Consider the following 17,585-nt stretch of genomic DNA (forward strand, 5'->3'; position numbering starts at 1 on the left):
TAAAAAAGAAAAAGAAAGTCTCTGACTTTTTCCAGAACATTCATCTGTTGTGGTTCAAGGTGAAGGAGTGAGGAGGTTTGCAGGAAATTTACTTGACCACGAGGTGGAGACAAACACAGAGCAGTCACTGTTTGATATTTGACATAAGACAACATTAAGCACTGTAGGCTAATATAATTTTTAAATGAGACAATGAAGCTACATAGTGGATGAATCAGGAAATTAAATTAAAAAAATATGTTTTTTTTAAGATGTTTTGGGTTCAAATTTAAGACAAATCAATAAAAATAAGTCACTTTGTAGCTGTTATTAATTAATACTTAAACGAAAATTATGTCTTCATCAAGTATAATGTTAACAAAAATGAAAGAATAAAGAATAAACAGCAGAAGTTGCTTGTGAAAGAATTTTTTACGTAAACTTTGTTATTTCTGATTTTCCTCCGGGGCTCTGAACGCAGCATCGGCCTGTGAGCTAATCACAGCGTGCCTGCCGTAAAGTGTGGCGTTGAGGGTCATCATGACCAGTTAATTTTGTTCATTTGTATAAGTTTCTAGGTAATTGTCGACGAAGACAGCGACGGTGAGTGGATTTGTTTGCTTGTGGTCATAAATGTGAATTATAGACGAAAAAAAAAAAAAAAAGTAAAATAGCGGATCAGATTTTTATCAGTCGGTTAGCTAGTATTCTAGCACGTTAGCATGCAGCTCAGTTATGTAGTCCTGAGTGAAGGTGAACATCTGCTAATTTAACTGTTTAACTGTTATATTTTATTCATTTCATTATATCTACTGTAAAAAGTAACCGAGATACCTGCTGGTCACGGAAAATGGTTTGTTGTGGCCCAAATAAAGAAATGCGGAACATATATTTCTGAGTGAAAAATGAAAGTATTGCTAATCAATGTGTTCAGAGCCAACGTTTCCTGTTTGACGAGTCAGCATGTATTTATCACACAGACATGTGTACATGTGCGAAGACAGTCTCATGCTTATAAGGATGAAAGTCAGATGATTAGAATTAAAGTCACGTTATGGTTTGTATTGTTTAATTGATTGTTTTTACTGAAAACTAACAGCAGAGCTCTGCTTTACGTTTATTGGTTTCGAGTCTTCTGTTTATGGGCACTGTTTTCGTCTAGTATCTATTATAGAATAGATAAAACTTTATTCTGCGCCAGAGTCGAGCATCATCTTTGTTTCACCAAAACATTCATTCAGAACTTCATCTGTTTACATGTACACAGCAGGCAGCTGAACAAATACTTGTGTCAAGCCAGCCTCCAATTCGAGACTTGCAGTCAAGCCAGCCTCCAGTTTGTTTTACGTTCCCTGTGTATTCAAAGTATTACGGGAATGGATGTGGAAACCGGATTTCAAAATAAAAGCCAACTTCGAGTGAATTAACAGATATGTTAAGAACATAATAACATATAATTTAGGCTTTTTTTTTTTTTACAAACTCTAATGTTAGATCTATATGACACAGCCTTGTACCCTAATTGTGCCCTGTCACTATCAAGGCCATCTTATTTTGGATTTCAAAGTAAAAGCCCTGTGAATCTTCATTTTTGAACTACTCTTTCAATGACTTAATAATGCTCTTAAAAGCAAAAGTCGTATTTCCAAATACTATTTGAACTTTATATCAACACTTTCCAACCACAGTCTTTTTACAGTGATACCATATCAATATCAAGTCAGTCTGATTTTGCCTTTCATAGTAATGGCCCTTTGAAATTGTCCATAATTGACTTAATCTTCTAACGATTCAAAATGCTCTAAAATGAAAAATTCTTGTTTCCACAGGGTAATTCCACCTTAGATCAACAGTATACAGCCCCACAGTGATACCATATCAATATCAAGTCATTCTGATTATGCCTTCCAAAATAAAAGCCTTTTTAAATTGTCCATAATTGACCTAACTTTCAGTGATTTCAAAATGTTTTAAAATGGAAATTTCCTGTTTCCACAGGGTAATTCCACTCCAGATCAACAGTATACAACCTCACGATGTTACCATATCAATATCAAGACATTCTGATATTGCTTTAAAAAATAAAAGCATTTTCAAACTGCCCATATCTGACTTGCTCCTGGAACAATTTCAAAATGCTCTAAAATGGCACATTCCTGTTTCCACAGGGTAATTCCACTTTAGATCAACAGTATACAGCCCCACAGTGATACCATATCAATATCAAGTCATTCTGATTTTGCTCTCAAAAATAAAAGCCTTTTCAAATTGTCCATAATTGACCTAACTTTCAGTGATTTCAAAATGCTCTAAAATGGAAAATTCCTGTTTCCACAGGGTAATTCCACCTTAGATCAACAGTATACAGCCCCACAGTGATACCATATCAATATCAAGTCATTCTGATTATGCCTTCCAAAATAAAAGCCTTTTTAAATTGTCCATAATTGACCTAACTTTCAGTGATTTCAAAATGCTCTAAAATGGAAATTTCCTGTTTCCACAGGGTAATTCCACTTTAGATCAACAGTATACAGCCCCACAGTGATACCATATCAATATCAAGTCATTCTGATTATGCCTTCCAAAATAAATGCCCTTTCAAATTGAGCATATATACGACCTACTTTTTTAACGATTTCAAAATGTTCTTAAAAAGAATTTTGCTGTTTCCACAGGATAATTTCACTTTAGGTCAACAGTATACAACCTCACGATGTTACCATATCAATATCAAGTCATTCTGATTATGCCTTCCAAAATAAAAGACTTTTCAAATTGCCAAGATACGACCTACTCTTTTAAAGATTTCAAAATGCTCTAAAAGTGAAAATTGCTGTTTCCACAGGATAATTTCACTTTAGGTCAACAGTATACAACCTGACGATGTTACCACATCAATATCAAGTCATTCTGATTTTGCTTTCAAAAATAAAAGCATTTTCAAAATGCCCATATCTGACTTGATCCTGGAACAATTTCAAAATGCTCTAAAATGGAAAATTCCTGTTTCCACAGGGTAATTCCACCTTAGATCAACAGTATACAGCCCCACAGTGATACCATATCAATATCAAGTCATTCTGATTATGCCTTCCAAAATAAAAGCCTTTTTAAATTGTCCATAATTGACCTAACTTTCAGTGATTTCAAAATGCTCTAAAATGGAAAATTCCTGTTTCCACAGGGTAATTCCACCTTAGATCAACAGTATACAGCCCCACAGTGATACCATATTAATATCAAGTCATTCTGATTTTGCCTTCCAAAGTAAAAGCCTTTTCAAATTGTCCACAATTGACCCAACTTTCAGTGATTTCAAAATGCTCTAAAATGGAAATTTCCTGTTTCCACAGGATAATTCCACTCCAGATCAACAGTATACAGCCCCACAGTGATACCATATTAATATCAAGTAATTCTGATTATGCCTTCCAAAATAATGGCCTGTTGAAAATGCCCATAATTTACCTAACTTTCAGTGATTTCAGAATGCTCTAAAAAGGAAGATTTCAGTTTCCACAGGGTAATTCCACTTTAGATCAACAGTATACAACCTCACGATGTTACCATGTCAATTTCAAGTCAGTCTGATTTTGCTTTTCAAAATAAAAACTTTTTCAATTTGCCCATATATGACTTACTCTTGGAGCGAATTCAAAATGCTCTAAGATGGAAAATTGCTGTTTCCACAGCATAATTCCACTTTAGATCAATAGTATCCAACCCCACAGTGATACCATATCAATATCAAATCAGTCTGATGTTGCCTTCCAAAATAAAAGACTTTTCAAATTGCCGATATACGACCTACTCTTTTAAAGAATTCAGAACGCTCTAAAAATGAAACTCGCTCTTTCCACAGGATGAATCCATGTTAGATCAAAAGTGTACATCCACACCATGGTACTACTTCAATTTCAAGTCATTCTGATTTTGCCTTCCAAAATAATGGCCTGTTGAAAATGCCAATAACTTACCTAACTTTCAGTGATTTCGGAATGCTCTAAAAAGGAAATTTTCTGTTTCCACAGAATAATTTCACTTTAAATCAACAGTATACAACCCCACAGAGATACGATGTTAAGATCAAGTCACTCTGATTTTGCCTTCCAAAATAAAAGTATTTTCAAATTGCCCGTAGACGACCTACTCGTTTAACGATTTCAAAATGACATGACCATGACATCTGTGGAAAGATGTCATGGTTGGTTTGCAAGCTGTTTTGTAATTTCTTTATTTAGAATGACATCTTTCCACAGACTTAAAATATAAACGTACTATCAATTACAACCTAGTGGCAATTTCGGCTTCCTTTTACATCATCTTTATGATTCAATTCTGTCATAATCAATTGAGTCTGATTTTGCTTTTCAAAATGAAAACCCAATATGTGTTGAAACAGCAATTTTCATTTTTAAAACATTCTGAAATAATTGAAAGAGTATATCACATATGGACAAATTCGACGGGCCATTAATTTGAAAGGCGAAATCAGACCAACATGAAATTTACATGGTTTTACTGTCGGGTTGGATACTGTTGATCTAAAGTGGAATTATCCTGTGGAAACAGCATCTTTCAATTTAAGAGCATTTTGAAATCGTTAAACGAGTAGGTCGTCTACGGGCAATTTGAAAATACTTTTATTTTGGAAGGCAAAATCAGAGTGACTTGATCTTAACATCGTATCTCTGTGGGGTTGTATACTGTTGATTTAAAGTGAAATTATTCTGTGGAAACAGAAAATTTCCTTTTTAGAGCATTCCGAAATCACTGAAAGTTAGGTAAGTTATTGGCATTTTCAACAGGCCATTATTTTGGAAGGCAAAATCAGAATGACTTGAAATTGAAGTAGTACCATGGTGTGGATGTACACTTTTGATCTAACATGGATTCATCCTGTGGAAAGAGCGAGTTTCATTTTTAGAGCGTTCTGAATTCTTTAAAAGAGTAGGTCGTATATCGGCAATTTGAAAAGTCTTTTATTTTGGAAGGCAACATCAGACTGATTTGATATTGATATGGTATCACTGTGGGGTTGGATACTATTGATCTAAAGTGGAATTATGCTGTGGAAACAGCAATTTTCCATCTTAGAGCATTTTGAATTCGCTCCAAGAGTAAGTCATATATGGGCAAATTGAAAAAGTTTTTATTTTGAAAAGCAAAATCAGACTGACTTGAAATTGACATGGTAACATCGTGAGGTTGTATACTGTTGATCTAAAGTGGAATTACCCTGTGGAAACTGAAATCTTCCTTTTTAGAGCATTCTGAAATCACTGAAAGTTAGGTAAATTATGGGCATTTTCAACAGGCCATTATTTTGGAAGGCATAATCAGAATTACTTGAAATTGATATGGTAACATCGTGAGGTTGTATACTGTTGACCTAAAGTGAAATTATCCTGTGGAAACAGCAATTTTCACTTTTAGAGCATTTTGAAATCTTTAAAAGAGTAGGTCGTATCTTGGCAATTTGAAAAGTCTTTTATTTTGGAAGGCATAATCAGAATGACTTGATATTGATATGGTAACATCGTGAGGTTGTATACTGTTGACCTAAAGTGAAATTATCCTGTGGAAACAGCAAAATTCTTTTTAAGAACATTTTGAAATCGTTAAAAAAGTAGGTCGTATATATGCTCAATTTGAAAGGGCATTTATTTTGGAAGGCATAATCAGAATGACTTGATATTGATATGGTATCACTGTGGGGCTGTATACTGTTGATCTAAGGTGGAATTACCCTGTGGAAACAGGAAATTTCCTTTTTAGAGCATTTTGAAATCACTGAAAGTTAGGTCAATTATGGACAATTTAAAAAGGCTTTTATTTTGGAAGGCATAATCAGAATGACTTGATATTGATATGGTATCACTGTGGGGCTGTATACTGTTGATCTAAGGTGGAATTACCCTGTGGAAACAGGAATTTTCCTTTTTAGAGCATTTTGAAATCACTGAAAGTTAGGTCAATTATGGACAATTTGAAAAGGCTTTTATTTTTGAGAGCAAAATCAGAATGACTTGATATTGATATGGTATCACTGTGGGGCTGTATACTGTTGATCTAAAGTGGAATTACCCTGTGGAAACAGGAATGTGCCATTTTAGAGCATTTTGAAATTGTTCCAGGAGCAAGTCAGATATGGGCAGTTTGAAAATGCTTTTATTTTTTAAAGCAATATCAGAATGTCTTGATATTGATATGGTAACATCGTGAGGTTGTATACTGTTGATCTGGAGTGGAATTACCCTGTGGAAACAGGAAATTTCCATTTTAAAACATTTTGAAATCACTGAAAGTTAGGTCAATTATGGACAATTTAAAAAGGCTTTTATTTTGGAAGGCATAATCAGAATGACTTGATATTGATATGGTATCACTGTGGGGCTGTATACTGTTGATCTAAGGTGGAATTACCCTGTGGAAACAAGAATTTTTCATTTTAGAGCATTTTGAATCGTTAGAAGATTAAGTCAATTATGGACAATTTCAAAGGGCCATTACTATGAAAGGCAAAATCAGACTGACTTGATATTGATATGGTATCACTGTAAAAAGACTGTGGTTGGAAAGTGTTGATATAAAGTTCAAATAGTATTTGGAAATACGACTTTTGCTTTTAAGAGCATTATTAAGTCATTGAAAGAGTAGTTCAAAAATGAAGATTCACAGGGCTTTTACTTTGAAATCCAAAATAAGATGGCCTTGATAGTGACAGGGCACAATTAGGGTACAAGGCTGTGTCATATAGATCTAACATTAGAGTTTGTAAAAAAAAAAAAAAAAAAGCCTAAATTATATGTTATTATGTTCTTAACATATCTGTTAATTCACTCGAAGTTGGCTTTTATTTTGAAATCCGGTTTCCACATCCATTCCCGTAATACTTTGAATACACAGGGAACGTAAAACAAACTGGAGGCTGGCTTGACTGCAAGTCTCGAATTGGAGGCTGGCTTGACACCAGTGAACAAATGCAGCTTCCTGTCCAATAAACTCTGGGTTATTAACCATGACAGTGAAACTCTATCACTGTCACATCTGGGAACTTCGCCACTGCCTGGGTCACCCAAGGAAAACTGAACCTGAGTCCCCATCTGGGGCCAGTTAAGAGGAAAATAAGTGGCTGTGTCACATGAGCCAGGAGCGAGTTTACCAGGGTCTTGGCCTGAATGAGCCACACGTGTCCTAACTCCTGCTGTGGGACTGCATGCTGAGTGGCTCAGAGAGAATCAAACTCTTTGCTCCATGTTTAATTTAGTCCCTGAGGCTTTTTTGTATCCAAAACATGATGAGTTTCTGTTCTTGTGTTTCTGTCAGCAGTCATGTCAAATCCTGCCCTGCTCGTTCTGTACGGGAGTCAGACCGGGACAGCTCAGGACACGGCACAGAGGCTTGCCCGGCAGGCACAGAGACGGCGGCTGCGGGTCCGAGTGATGCCACTGGACGACTACAATGTGGTGCGTAAGACCTTATTCAAAAATAAGGGGGGGTGTTAAAGTTTTCAGAGCTGTGACTCGATAAATGTGGAATAACTGTGGGGTCACAGTCGGTGTTTCACATGTTTATACCCAACTTTAGTCCCAGAGCTGCTCCTGAGTACTCCTCCTCAACCTCACAGCGTGCCTTTTTCCTCCCATCAAACAGGCCAACCTGATCACCGAGTCTCTGGTCGTCTTTGTTTGCTCCACTACTGGTCAGGGAGATCCTCCCGACAACATGAAGGTAAGAAAAATGAAAACTGGAAGAGTGAAAGGTGACCTTCCAAAAAGGAAATATTATTTTTAAGCACAATTACCTTTTTACTTCAAGTCTTTCCAGTTTGAAATTAACCAAGAGTTTTCCTTTTCAAAGTTTAGAGTGTTTCCCCTCTTCGTCCTGCTAAATGTAAGGATCTTTGAGGTCTGTCCATAAGGTTTTTGAGTCAGTCAGTCATGGTCAAAGCTTCAGAGTGAATTAGATTCGAATCCTCAGATTAAAATCAGATCAGATTCACGCGAAACACATGAAACACATTCTCGGCTGAGAGAGACATTAAAGCTTTTTTAAAACTGTTGTACACTATCAGTAGCGTCAGTAGCGTCGGACATAACAGGTGGATTTCTCCTGGACTTATCAATATGAAGGTAAAGTGTTGTATGGCTTCATTAAATGTAGTGAAGTTATATTAAAGAAAGAAGCTAATTCTGAGGGTCAGTGAGAACCTCTGTGGTTTTTCTGAAGAATGATAAAAGATTTCATGCACAGCCAATTATATTTTGAAAACCTTTACCTGTGTCTGAGACGTCCATGTGTTCTTTGTTTTAAGAATTTCTGGCGGTTCCTCTTTAAGAAGTCTTTACCTGCCGGCTCTCTGAGTCAGCTCGACTGCGCCATCCTGGGCCTGGGAGACTCCTCGTATCCAAAGTCAGTCCAGGATTTATGCTCGCTGTTCTCACCATTAGCCTACAGTGACTCGTCTGGTTTTTGTTAAAGCCTGTGCACGTTGTGTGCACCGCAGGTTCAACTTTGTGGCCAAGAAGCTTCATAAGCGCCTCCTGCAGCTCGGTGCCTGCGTGCTGCTGCCCGTGGGGCTGGCTGATGACCAGCATGACCTCGGGTAAGAGACAAGTGTAAACATGAACATGGCGGAGGGTTTGTTGCGCGTGTGCTGAGCTGACGGTGTGTTTGACGCAGAGCGGACGCTGTGATCGACCCCTGGTTTGCTTCGTTTTGGGGGAAAGTGTCGACTCTTTACCCGACTCTGTCCGGCATGATGCAGCTGAGGGAAGACGAGCCGTGAGTATCTGCTCCACGTGTCCCTCTCTCAGAAAGCGTACGTTTAATTTATAGGTTTGTTCTGTCTTTTTTGCGACAGACTTCCTCCAACCTACACGTTCCACTTCCTGGACGACATGCAAGAGAAGGAGGAGGTCCAGCTGAGGATTCCCATGGATCAAACTGTCCCCTCCCAGTCTCACCCATTTCCTGCCAGAATGGTGTTCAACAGGAGGGTGACGGAGCCGTCGCACTTCCAGGACGTCAGGCACATTGAGTTAGACGTCACTGGGTCCAACATTGAGTACGTAACCTTGATCCCCTGAAGATTACTTTTCAGACCTGCATGGTTTTTTTGTCCTGAAACGCCTTGTTTGGAGCAGAATCTGCTCTGAATACGACCCTGAGTTTCAGTATTTAAGTAAAAGCAGTAAGCCTCGTTGGTCTGCCACCATCTCCAGCTGTGTTGCTGTCCTCCAGGTTTGCTGCCGGTGACGTGGTGATGATGCGCCCATGTAACGCCCCTGAGGATGTGCAGCAGTTCTGCCAGCTGCTGAAATTGGACCCAGAGACCCGGTTCACTCTCAGCCCCACAGACAACACTGCAGGTCAGTCCCTGTTTCATAAATATCCCTTCCTATCAATGCACTTCCTTTCCTTTGAATAAATCTGACCTCTGAATGTTTTAATGACTCTTAGTCAGATCTATAATCTGTATATAAAAGATCGAGGTAGCTACAGTGACCTCACTGTTTTCATTTAAAAGCAGCTTGGAAATAATTTTAAGACAATCACTGATCAGTCTGAGTCTATCTTTCAGTCCCAGCCAGGCTTCCTCAGCCCTGCACGGTGCGCCACCTGGTGGAGAGTTACCTGGATATCGCCGCTGTGCCTCGCCGCTCCTTCTTCGAGCTGCTGTCCACCTTCGCCACCAACGAGCTGGAGCAGGAGAAGCTGGCCGAGTTCAGCTCAGCGGCGGGCCAGGATGAGCTGCATAACTACTGCAACCGACCCCGACGCACCATGCTGGAGGTAATGGTCGAAGAGGTGGAGCTTAGAAGCAATTTTGCAATTATTAAACCCAAACAGGATTCAGACCTGTGTAATAAATAAATCTGTCTTCATCTGCGTTTTACCTCCGATCTGCTCCTTGTTGCTGCAGGTCCTGGCAGATTTCCCTCACACCACAGCAGAACTCAAAGTGGACTATCTCCTGGACCTTTTCCCTGAGATCCAGCCTCGCTCCTTCTCCATCGCCTCCTCTCTGCGGGTAGATCATCCTTCTTTATTAGATTTAAAAAGTATTTATATTTTAGCGTTATAGCCGTCACTGTAAAGATGTGGTCTGCCTGCAGGCCCACCCAAACAGGATTCAGGTCCTGGTTGCTGTTGTTTGCTACAAAACCAAACTGTATAAACCTCGAAAAGGCCTCTGCTCCTCCTGGTTAGCCTCTCTGGATCCTGCACAAGGTACTCCACCTTATCTGTAGCATATGCTCACCGTAACTGTTAGCAGCCACCTACATACACTGATGATTAGATTAGGGCTGATTAATCAAATTCCAGCAGTGAACTGGCATCAAATGACGACTCTTTTTAAAATTCATTTTGGATACAAAGCTCTAATTTTGAACAAACCTCATGCAATGTAACCCTGAAACTACTTGTGGTATAGGATAGTCTTCATTAAATAAAGTTCAGCTGAAATCCTGAAGAACTTTAAATAATTAGATCGGATTAATAAGTCATTCTAATTAAAGAATTTAAATGTTTTCCTAATCTGTGTCCCAGGCGATGTGTATGTGCCTTTGTGGGTGAAGAAGGGAAGTCTGAAGTTCCCCTCAGACAAGGAGACCCCGGTGATCATGGTGGGACCTGGAACAGGAGTGGCCCCCTTCAGATCGGTGTTACAGGAGAGGACCGCTGAGGGGAGAACTGGTGAGATATCTGATTACATTTCCCAGTCGCTCCACAGTCTCTCAGAGCTCACGTGACGACACGCCTCTTCATCCTCTTCCTGCACGGCAGCTAACGTCCTCTTCTTCGGCTGCCGCTCCAAGTCCAAAGACTTCTACTTCAGGACAGAGTGGGAGGAGATGATGGAGGCTGGATTCCTCACCCTCTTCACGGCCTTCTCTCGAGACCAGGTCAGAAACACGCTCCTGTTAACCCTGTAAATAATCACCAATATGAACAACAGCAAATGGGAGATGATCAAACTTCCAGTGTCCAGGAGTTCGGTAGGTTTTGACCTTCAAGCATTATTGTGTTTGTTCAGGAGGCAAAGGTGTATGTGCAGCACCGTGTGAGGGACAATGGTGAGCTTCTGTGGGACCTGATCGCCAATAAAAACGCCTGTTTTTACATCGCTGGGTGAGTCTGAGGCCTCGAAGCTGCCGCTGATAACCTCCCCCACTGAAACTCAGGTTGTAGAGTTTAAAATACAATTCTGGGACAAAACAAAAACCCTGGTCTTTTATTGTCTAAGGATCACATCTGGAAGCTAGTTTTGATTCTTCTTTAACTAAACTTCAGGTCTTCTTTGTGTTTCCGTGCAGCAACGCTAAACAGATGCCAGCCAGTGTGTGCGACGCCCTCAAAGAGGCGTTCCAGCAGGCGGGAGGTGTGTCCGCTGAAGAAGCCGAGCAGATGCTGGCGACCATGGAGAAGACGGGTCGGTTTCAGAGCGAGACCTGGTCGTGATCGCTCGGCCCCAACAACCTTTTGACTACACTGGGATCCGTCCAGCTGTCAGAATCAACTTATTCCAACAAATGAAAGAATAACCAAAAGTCTCTGTTTGACGCTCTCTTCATAGAACGAGATCATTTCACCCCACAGAAAGTTCACACTTTGGCTCTGTTTGTGGGTTTGGATGCTTTTAGGGTTGGGCTTTAGCTTCATCTGCATATTTTCTACACACTACTTTAAAAACCTGAACAGGCTGCTTTGCTTTGAGCTAAGTCGACTGTTATTGTGACGCAGCCGCAGAGATGTGCTGCAGTAGATCATTGGACCAGTTTCCTTAATTCTTTCTACTGCGTTGGCCTGCTGTGGAAACCCAAACCAAATCTGGTGCTTCCTACACTTTCATTCATGAGAAGTCTCTGGAGGTCATGATGAAAAACCTCACTGATCCCCCAACATATGAATCATTTTAAAGTCAAGCAGTAGAAGATCTAAACCCTGATCCGTGAACGACGTACCCAATAGTTTTTAGCTTTTTCTGTGGAAGAGTACTGTAGTCACCACACAGTCTCTGGTGTACAGCATCACTGAATATTACCCAATAACAGGGACAGAGAGGATTGCATCTCACAACTGGAATCAAGTTACAGAAACAGTTTAAGGAACAAGTCGCTCTTCTCCTCCTTCCTGCCTCCATTTCTGATCGTCTGTGACATCAGGAGAATCTCAGCAGGTGGTGATCACAATATTTCATCACATCAGTTTGCCTGATTGCATCTAACCTGTATGAAATCATTTGGCGTGAACTTTTAGTCAGATAAACCCTTTGAGAACTGTATGCACTGCAGATAAAGGGCATGTTCATTCCTCCTGAACAGGAGTTATAATGGTAATCTGTGAAGTATTTATTGCTTTTCTTGAGCTTTATTAAGTGTGTTGACCAGAAAGTAAAACCAAGTAAACAGTGTTGCCTTAAAGTACGTCAGTGAGGTCCTAAACTCTTAAATGAAGCTATAAGCATTCAGTAAAATACGTCACAATAAACTGTCTGGATCTGAAAACTCCTCCAGAGTGTTTTTGTTTCTGGTTTCTTCCTGAAAATTAATAATTCATACAAGATACATCCACCATCAGGCTGCATCTGAAATTAGCCGACTATGAACACTCCAGTGACTAAGCTACTGATCATTACAGGAATGAGCCAATCAAATCATGCAAACGCCACAGCACTGCTGCTGACCACTCAATGTTATGAAAACAGCAGACGTTGATCATTGTGAGTAATCAGCCAAAGCAACGAGCGGCTAGCTCAACCTAAATTTTAAAGCTCCGGGGTTATTCGCTGTTACTATGCCGACATGCCAAGCAAAGACAAGTCTACGCTGTAGCCCCCACAGCTGGCTGACGGTGGGTTTGACATCTGTAACAAGAAACAATGGAACTGAACAGGCCAATCACAGTCATCATCAGCCGTGAAAACACGACATGCAGTTGTTTATAAGGAGGCGCACGGCAGATTAAGGTGAAGGCTTTCATTAGGGTTTGTGACTGGATCTAATGTATAAATCCCACATTAAGAGAATTCTTGTTCATGTAGTGCTTGAACACCTGATGTGGGCATTGCATCGGTTCATTTTGATGTGAAACTGCACAGCCAATTGTAACACAGCTCCACAGGTTTCTAAAAGTAAATAAAGATGCTTGGTTGTGTGCTGTGAACAGAGAGCAAAGAAACACGACACTGACTCCATTTCCTTATTTTTATCTTCCAGCTTCCCTGAGGTAAATGACTCTCAGCACTGACTCCGCCCCTTCATACAATCCCACTACACTACAACTCCCAGCATCCAATGCGGTGTCACCGTCCACCAGATGCATGTGGTGCTCTTTTCTCCCGTGCGTCATTAGGCAGGCTTTCAGGAATTGTAGTACAAACCTGGTTAACCGGGATACAACCACTCAGTTAGCTAACCGTTCACACGTATAAAAACACCTTAAGGAGAACGTCCAGCCTCACAGATCAAAAATCGACTGCTGCAATAAATACATCATTTTTATTGATCGTTAATCTGCAGTTTGGTGTATTTTTCCTATAAAATGTCCAGAAGTAACAAAAATCTCTGTCACATTTTCCTTAAAGTGAGCTTTTTAAAAATACTAGGCGATATAAAAGCAGCAAATCCTCACAGAGAAACCGTCCGTTAGATAACTGTTCAGGAGACAGCGACACAGCTGCATCTGGCGGACGTCCTGAGAAAGTCCAGCACAGGAAGTGGCGTTTGTGGATGATGCAGAAACATTTTGATCATTACCCCACGCTGCAGTGACCCCAGAATAGACAAAGCCCACAGTTAGAGAGCGACCCATGATAGAAAACAGACTATTAAAAAGCCCCACCCCCTTCGCCGCTTGTCCTCTATCTGATGGCCAGCGTGTGGACCTGGTAGAGCTCCTTCGGGAAGTTCTTTTGTTGCTCCTGATGGACGATGCGGAGGCCGGCTTTGCTAACCAGGCTGCACACTATGTTCAGATCGCGGCACACGCTGCTGTCCTCCTCATCAGGGATCACGCCCTCATATGACACGTTGTCCTTGATGACAATGAGACCGTTGGGCCGCAGCGCCTTCTGACAGCGGCGCAGGAAGTCTATTAGGTGGTCGTCTGTCAGGTGACCTAAGGGTGGAAAGAACAAAAAAATGAATTAGAATGAGGAAAGTTTAGGTCCCACTCCAGGTCAGGGATGAGTTCCTGCCCCAAGTGGAGGAGTTTAAGTATCTCGGGGTCTTGTTCGCGAGTGACGGGAGAAGGGAGCCGGAGATCGACAGACGGATCGGTGCAGCGGCTGCAGCGATGCGCACGCTGTGTTCCCCTGGACAAGCTGGTGGAGGTGGCTGGGGAGAGGGAGGTCTGGACTTCTCTGCTTGGGCGGCTGCCCCCGCGACCCGGCCCCGGATAAGCGGAAGAAAATGGATGGATGGATGGAAGTTTAGGTCATCTAATCGCGCACCATTTTTCATTTGCTTTCCGACTCAGACTCACCAATGACCCACTGGATCCAGATGACATCATAGCGCCCGCTCTCCGGCACAAAGTCCTGCAGGCCGCAGCAGAAATAGTTGCCCACCCTCTTGCTGTCGTCTCCCAGGTACGTCTTGGCTTTGTCCAGGAACTCCTGTGTCACGTCCACCAGGTCAACAGTCTTGAACAGCGGCAGCAGCAGGCGCTTTGTGATCCTACCGATGCCTGCGCCGCAGTCCAGAGCGCAGCCTGAGCCAGTCTTCCCCTCGCCATCCTGCAGAGGAAAGAGAAAAAAAGATGACTAGGGTTTACACAAAGACCCAAGTAAAGCACAATTCAACTGCATCACAAACAAGGAAACAGCAGCACTCGCTCCCTTTGAAGGTCATACAGCTGTTATCACCCATTTTTATCCACAGATTACAAAATAATAAGCTTTTCCTACATATAATCCAAAGCATAATGATAATAATTCACTGGAGAACCCTACAAGGGTCAGATCAGCATGTCGGATTAGTGGCTGCTTGGCACGTGAAAGGTCTTGTTCTCCGGTTTTTCATTTCATTATTAATTTTATATTTTAACAACCAATGTCTGAAAACAATGTTTGAAAACCATGAATTCCCTGTACACAGAGTGCTAACTCAAACATGCTACAATCTTTTTAGAGGTTCTTACGCCAAGGAATTTCTGCAGGAAGGCCTTGGACCCGTTAATGTCGATGCTGGAGATGCTGCCATAGCCTCCCAGCATGCCGTCCACCGTGGGTGGGATATCCTTCCAGTAGTCCTGAGCGTTGGAGTAGAAACTCACCTCGTCCTCGACTATGTCCCCCATCCTGAAAGGAAAATGCACAAAAATGTGAAAATCAATCAATGGCTGAATCATGAAAAAAAAAAAAAGCTTCAGTCAACATCAAAAGAGATTCAATGATTTTTGAAGGAGGTTAAATTTGCAATATCACTGACCACTCTTATTTTGAAAGTTCAGTTGATGCTAACCAGCTGCTTCTTCCATATAGAGTATATCTGCTTGTTTACACTGAAAGACTGAATTATTAGCGGCGTGGTGCTCCATGGACAGGACTTCTGGACCACATCTGTGCTGTTGGTGTCTTTTTAGTGTTTATAATTCCATCATCTGACCAATGATGTGGCCACTGTGCGGTTAATTGTATAACAGGCCATCCAAGAAGTCTGAGCTCCAGTTTTGGTGGGTGAAATAGTTGGATTTTTGTTTGGAGGTGTCTGCACTTTAGTGGCTCTAAAAAGATCCAGAAAGATTTCTGTTGTGGCGTCCATGAGGTCACGCAACTGTTTCGAGCTTCAGCTCATGGTCAGACTGACTCACATTCCTGTGGGAAAAATTTAAATACCTGCCTAAAGGAGCCTGAGAGTTGTGCTGCTTTTATTGTTATGATGACAGCAAAATGCTTTTTATTGTCTCCATTCTGGACAGAAGACCGAGCCACACTAAAAATAAATAAAGACACCTGCGCAGAAATAAACAGGCTAGGTCCTGTTTCTGAGCAACAAACCTCACTCTCTGGCACCGGACAGTGGGACATGAGGTCTATCACCTGTTCATCATGAAAGGGGAACGCGTGCGCGTGCGTACACACACACACACACACACACACCAAATGTGGCATCATGTGGCTGCAGTTCAGCTGTCAGCGCCTGTCTTGTGAGCAGGACAGAGTGGATGGTTTAAATGTGCAGAGTTTTGTGTGTTTCACACACGAACAGCCTGACTACAGAAAGAAGCAGCTACATGAAACCATAAAACTGCTATTTATTATTATTATCATTATTAATAATACTTCACACTTCACACAGGCTTTAGGACAGTTTTCTGTTATATTTTTCCTTCTTGTATCTGATTTACAGTTACAGAACGAAATACTCGCTTTTTACAGCCAATATTTTCCCCAAATCTGAGTAACTGTGTTATAAGTGGAAGTAAATGACTGTTTATGATTTCTGATTTAACCGAGCAGTTAATAAAGTTTACAAAGTCCTCTTAAAGTGACAGCTGCACCTATATCTGCCTCCCACACCTGCTCACTACAACAAATAACTGCCTGTTTCTGTCGTTTTTAATCAGAAACTTTCCACCTGTCGCTCTCTGTCACTTTTTACGTACTCTCCCTCTCCTTCGTCTGACGCTCTGCACGTGCTAACTTGCACCTAGCCGCCGTCGTTACGCTGTTTAATACCCGCCTCTGCCGGATATCAGCCCGATAGATTCACTCTCCGTGATCACACCGACCTGGTCTGGAGTCAACGCCTGGTCCCACTCCCTCCTCGGCCCCTGTTGAACCCACTCCCGGTGTCTGCTGTGCTTCACTTTTCTATTTGGGACCGTCACACACGGTACGTTACTTCCTCTTTTGGTTTCCTGGGAGAAGAAGCGGCCACAGCGCCCCCTGCTGCCCTTCGTAGACCCACTTCTTTCACCTGTGCTTTTGGACCAGGTCATTTCAGACCCAGGATGAAACATAAAAAACACAGCTCAGGATCATCTCTGCTTCCTGTCAGGGTTACTTATTATGACTTTCTATAAGAACTGTGGCAGGACAAGGAGAAAAAAAGCCGAGTATAAAACAAAAAGGTCCACACCCATCTGCCTCACCTTAAAAATCCCTGTTCACTTTTCAGTGGTTCCAGTCATCTCTGCATGTTAAAAATTAAATAATAAAGCTACTACTACTACTCATTATTATTATTATTATTATTATTATTATTATTATTATTATTATTATTATTATTATTATTATTATTATTATTATTATCTTGCATTTGCCTGAAGTCTGTATTCCAGATGTTCTTCACATCAACTATACTTTCCACTTCCTCCTTTGGATTCCAAAGGTGTTCCCAGGCCAGACGAGATATGGAATTTATCCAGGGGGTTCTGGGTCTGCTTTAGGTGGCGTCCTAACCAGATATCTGAACAACCTCATCTTTTTTCAACACGCATGAGCAGCAGCTCTACTCCGCTGTAGTAGTAGTAGCAATAGATGTAGTAGTAGTAGTAGTAATAATAGTAGTATTACTGTATTAAGGTTGAAGAAATTTTTCTAGAGGGTGTCTGAGCTCAGCCTTAGAGATGGGGTGAGGCATTAATAA

The 17,585-nt window shown here is 41.2% G+C and overlaps 2 protein-coding genes across 3 annotated transcripts; one reads left to right on the top strand and one right to left on the bottom strand.

Moving 5' to 3' along the window:
• The first annotated feature begins 462 nt into the window (after positions 1-462).
• Positions 463-12,497, top strand: ndor1 (NADPH dependent diflavin oxidoreductase 1). Of its 2 annotated transcripts, none has more exons than XM_085278855.1 (15): positions 463-582; positions 7,312-7,451; positions 7,639-7,716; positions 8,300-8,397; positions 8,492-8,590; positions 8,668-8,769; positions 8,849-9,052; positions 9,229-9,356; positions 9,569-9,780; positions 9,911-10,018; positions 10,104-10,218; positions 10,540-10,686; positions 10,777-10,895; positions 11,027-11,121; positions 11,307-12,497. In XM_085278855.1, exons 2-15 carry the CDS (start codon positions 7,317-7,319, stop codon positions 11,449-11,451), a joined length of 1,785 nt encoding a protein of 594 aa, XP_085134981.1. In that variant the 5' UTR covers positions 463-582; positions 7,312-7,316; the 3' UTR covers positions 11,452-12,497. The 2 variants fall into 2 exon arrangements, with proteins under 2 accessions (XP_085134981.1, XP_085134982.1); XM_085278856.1 differs by having other exon boundaries at positions 469-582; positions 7,315-7,451.
• A 979-nt stretch (positions 12,498-13,476) lies between these two features.
• ntmt1 (N-terminal Xaa-Pro-Lys N-methyltransferase 1) lies at positions 13,477-16,861 on the bottom strand. Its single transcript, XM_085278858.1, has 4 exons — positions 16,726-16,861; positions 15,133-15,292; positions 14,476-14,728; positions 13,477-14,109 (listed from the first exon to the last, which is right to left on the bottom strand). The coding sequence occupies exons 2-4, from the start codon at positions 15,289-15,291 to the stop codon at positions 13,853-13,855; spliced, it is 669 nt and encodes a 222-aa protein (XP_085134984.1). The 5' UTR covers position 15,292; positions 16,726-16,861; the 3' UTR covers positions 13,477-13,852.
• Positions 16,862-17,585: the final 724 nt, after the last annotated feature.

Source organism: Mchenga conophoros, linkage group LG7 (assembly GCF_057382185.1).
Source record: "Mchenga conophoros isolate Kocher_MC1m ecotype Shallow Benthic linkage group LG7, M_conophoros_male_GT1.1, whole genome shotgun sequence".
Lineage (NCBI taxonomy): Eukaryota > Metazoa > Chordata > Actinopteri > Cichliformes > Cichlidae > Mchenga > Mchenga conophoros.

What these genes read in the sequence shown, in the direction of transcription:
- ndor1 (XM_085278855.1), top strand. Translation starts at nt 7,317, where the DNA reads ATGTCAAATCCTGCCCTGCTCGTTCTGTACGGGAGTCAGACCGGGACA. An exon ending in CAGCTGAGGGAAGACGAGCC is followed by an intron (nt 8,770 to 8,848) that starts GTGAGTATCTGC and finishes TTTTTGCGACAG; the next exon opens with ACTTCCTCCAACCTACACGT. An exon ending in CTCTCTGGATCCTGCACAAG is followed by an intron (nt 10,219 to 10,539) that starts GTACTCCACCTT and finishes TCTGTGTCCCAG; the next exon opens with GCGATGTGTATGTGCCTTTG.
- ntmt1 (XM_085278858.1), bottom strand. Translation starts at nt 15,291, where the DNA reads ATGGGGGACATAGTCGAGGACGAGGTGAGTTTCTACTCCAACGCTCAG. An exon ending in TCCTGCAGAAATTCCTTGGC is followed by an intron (nt 14,729 to 15,132) that starts GTAAGAACCTCT and finishes TTTCCTCTGCAG; the next exon opens with GATGGCGAGGGGAAGACTGG. An exon ending in CTGGATCCAGTGGGTCATTG is followed by an intron (nt 14,110 to 14,475) that starts GTGAGTCTGAGT and finishes TTCCACCCTTAG; the next exon opens with GTCACCTGACAGACGACCAC.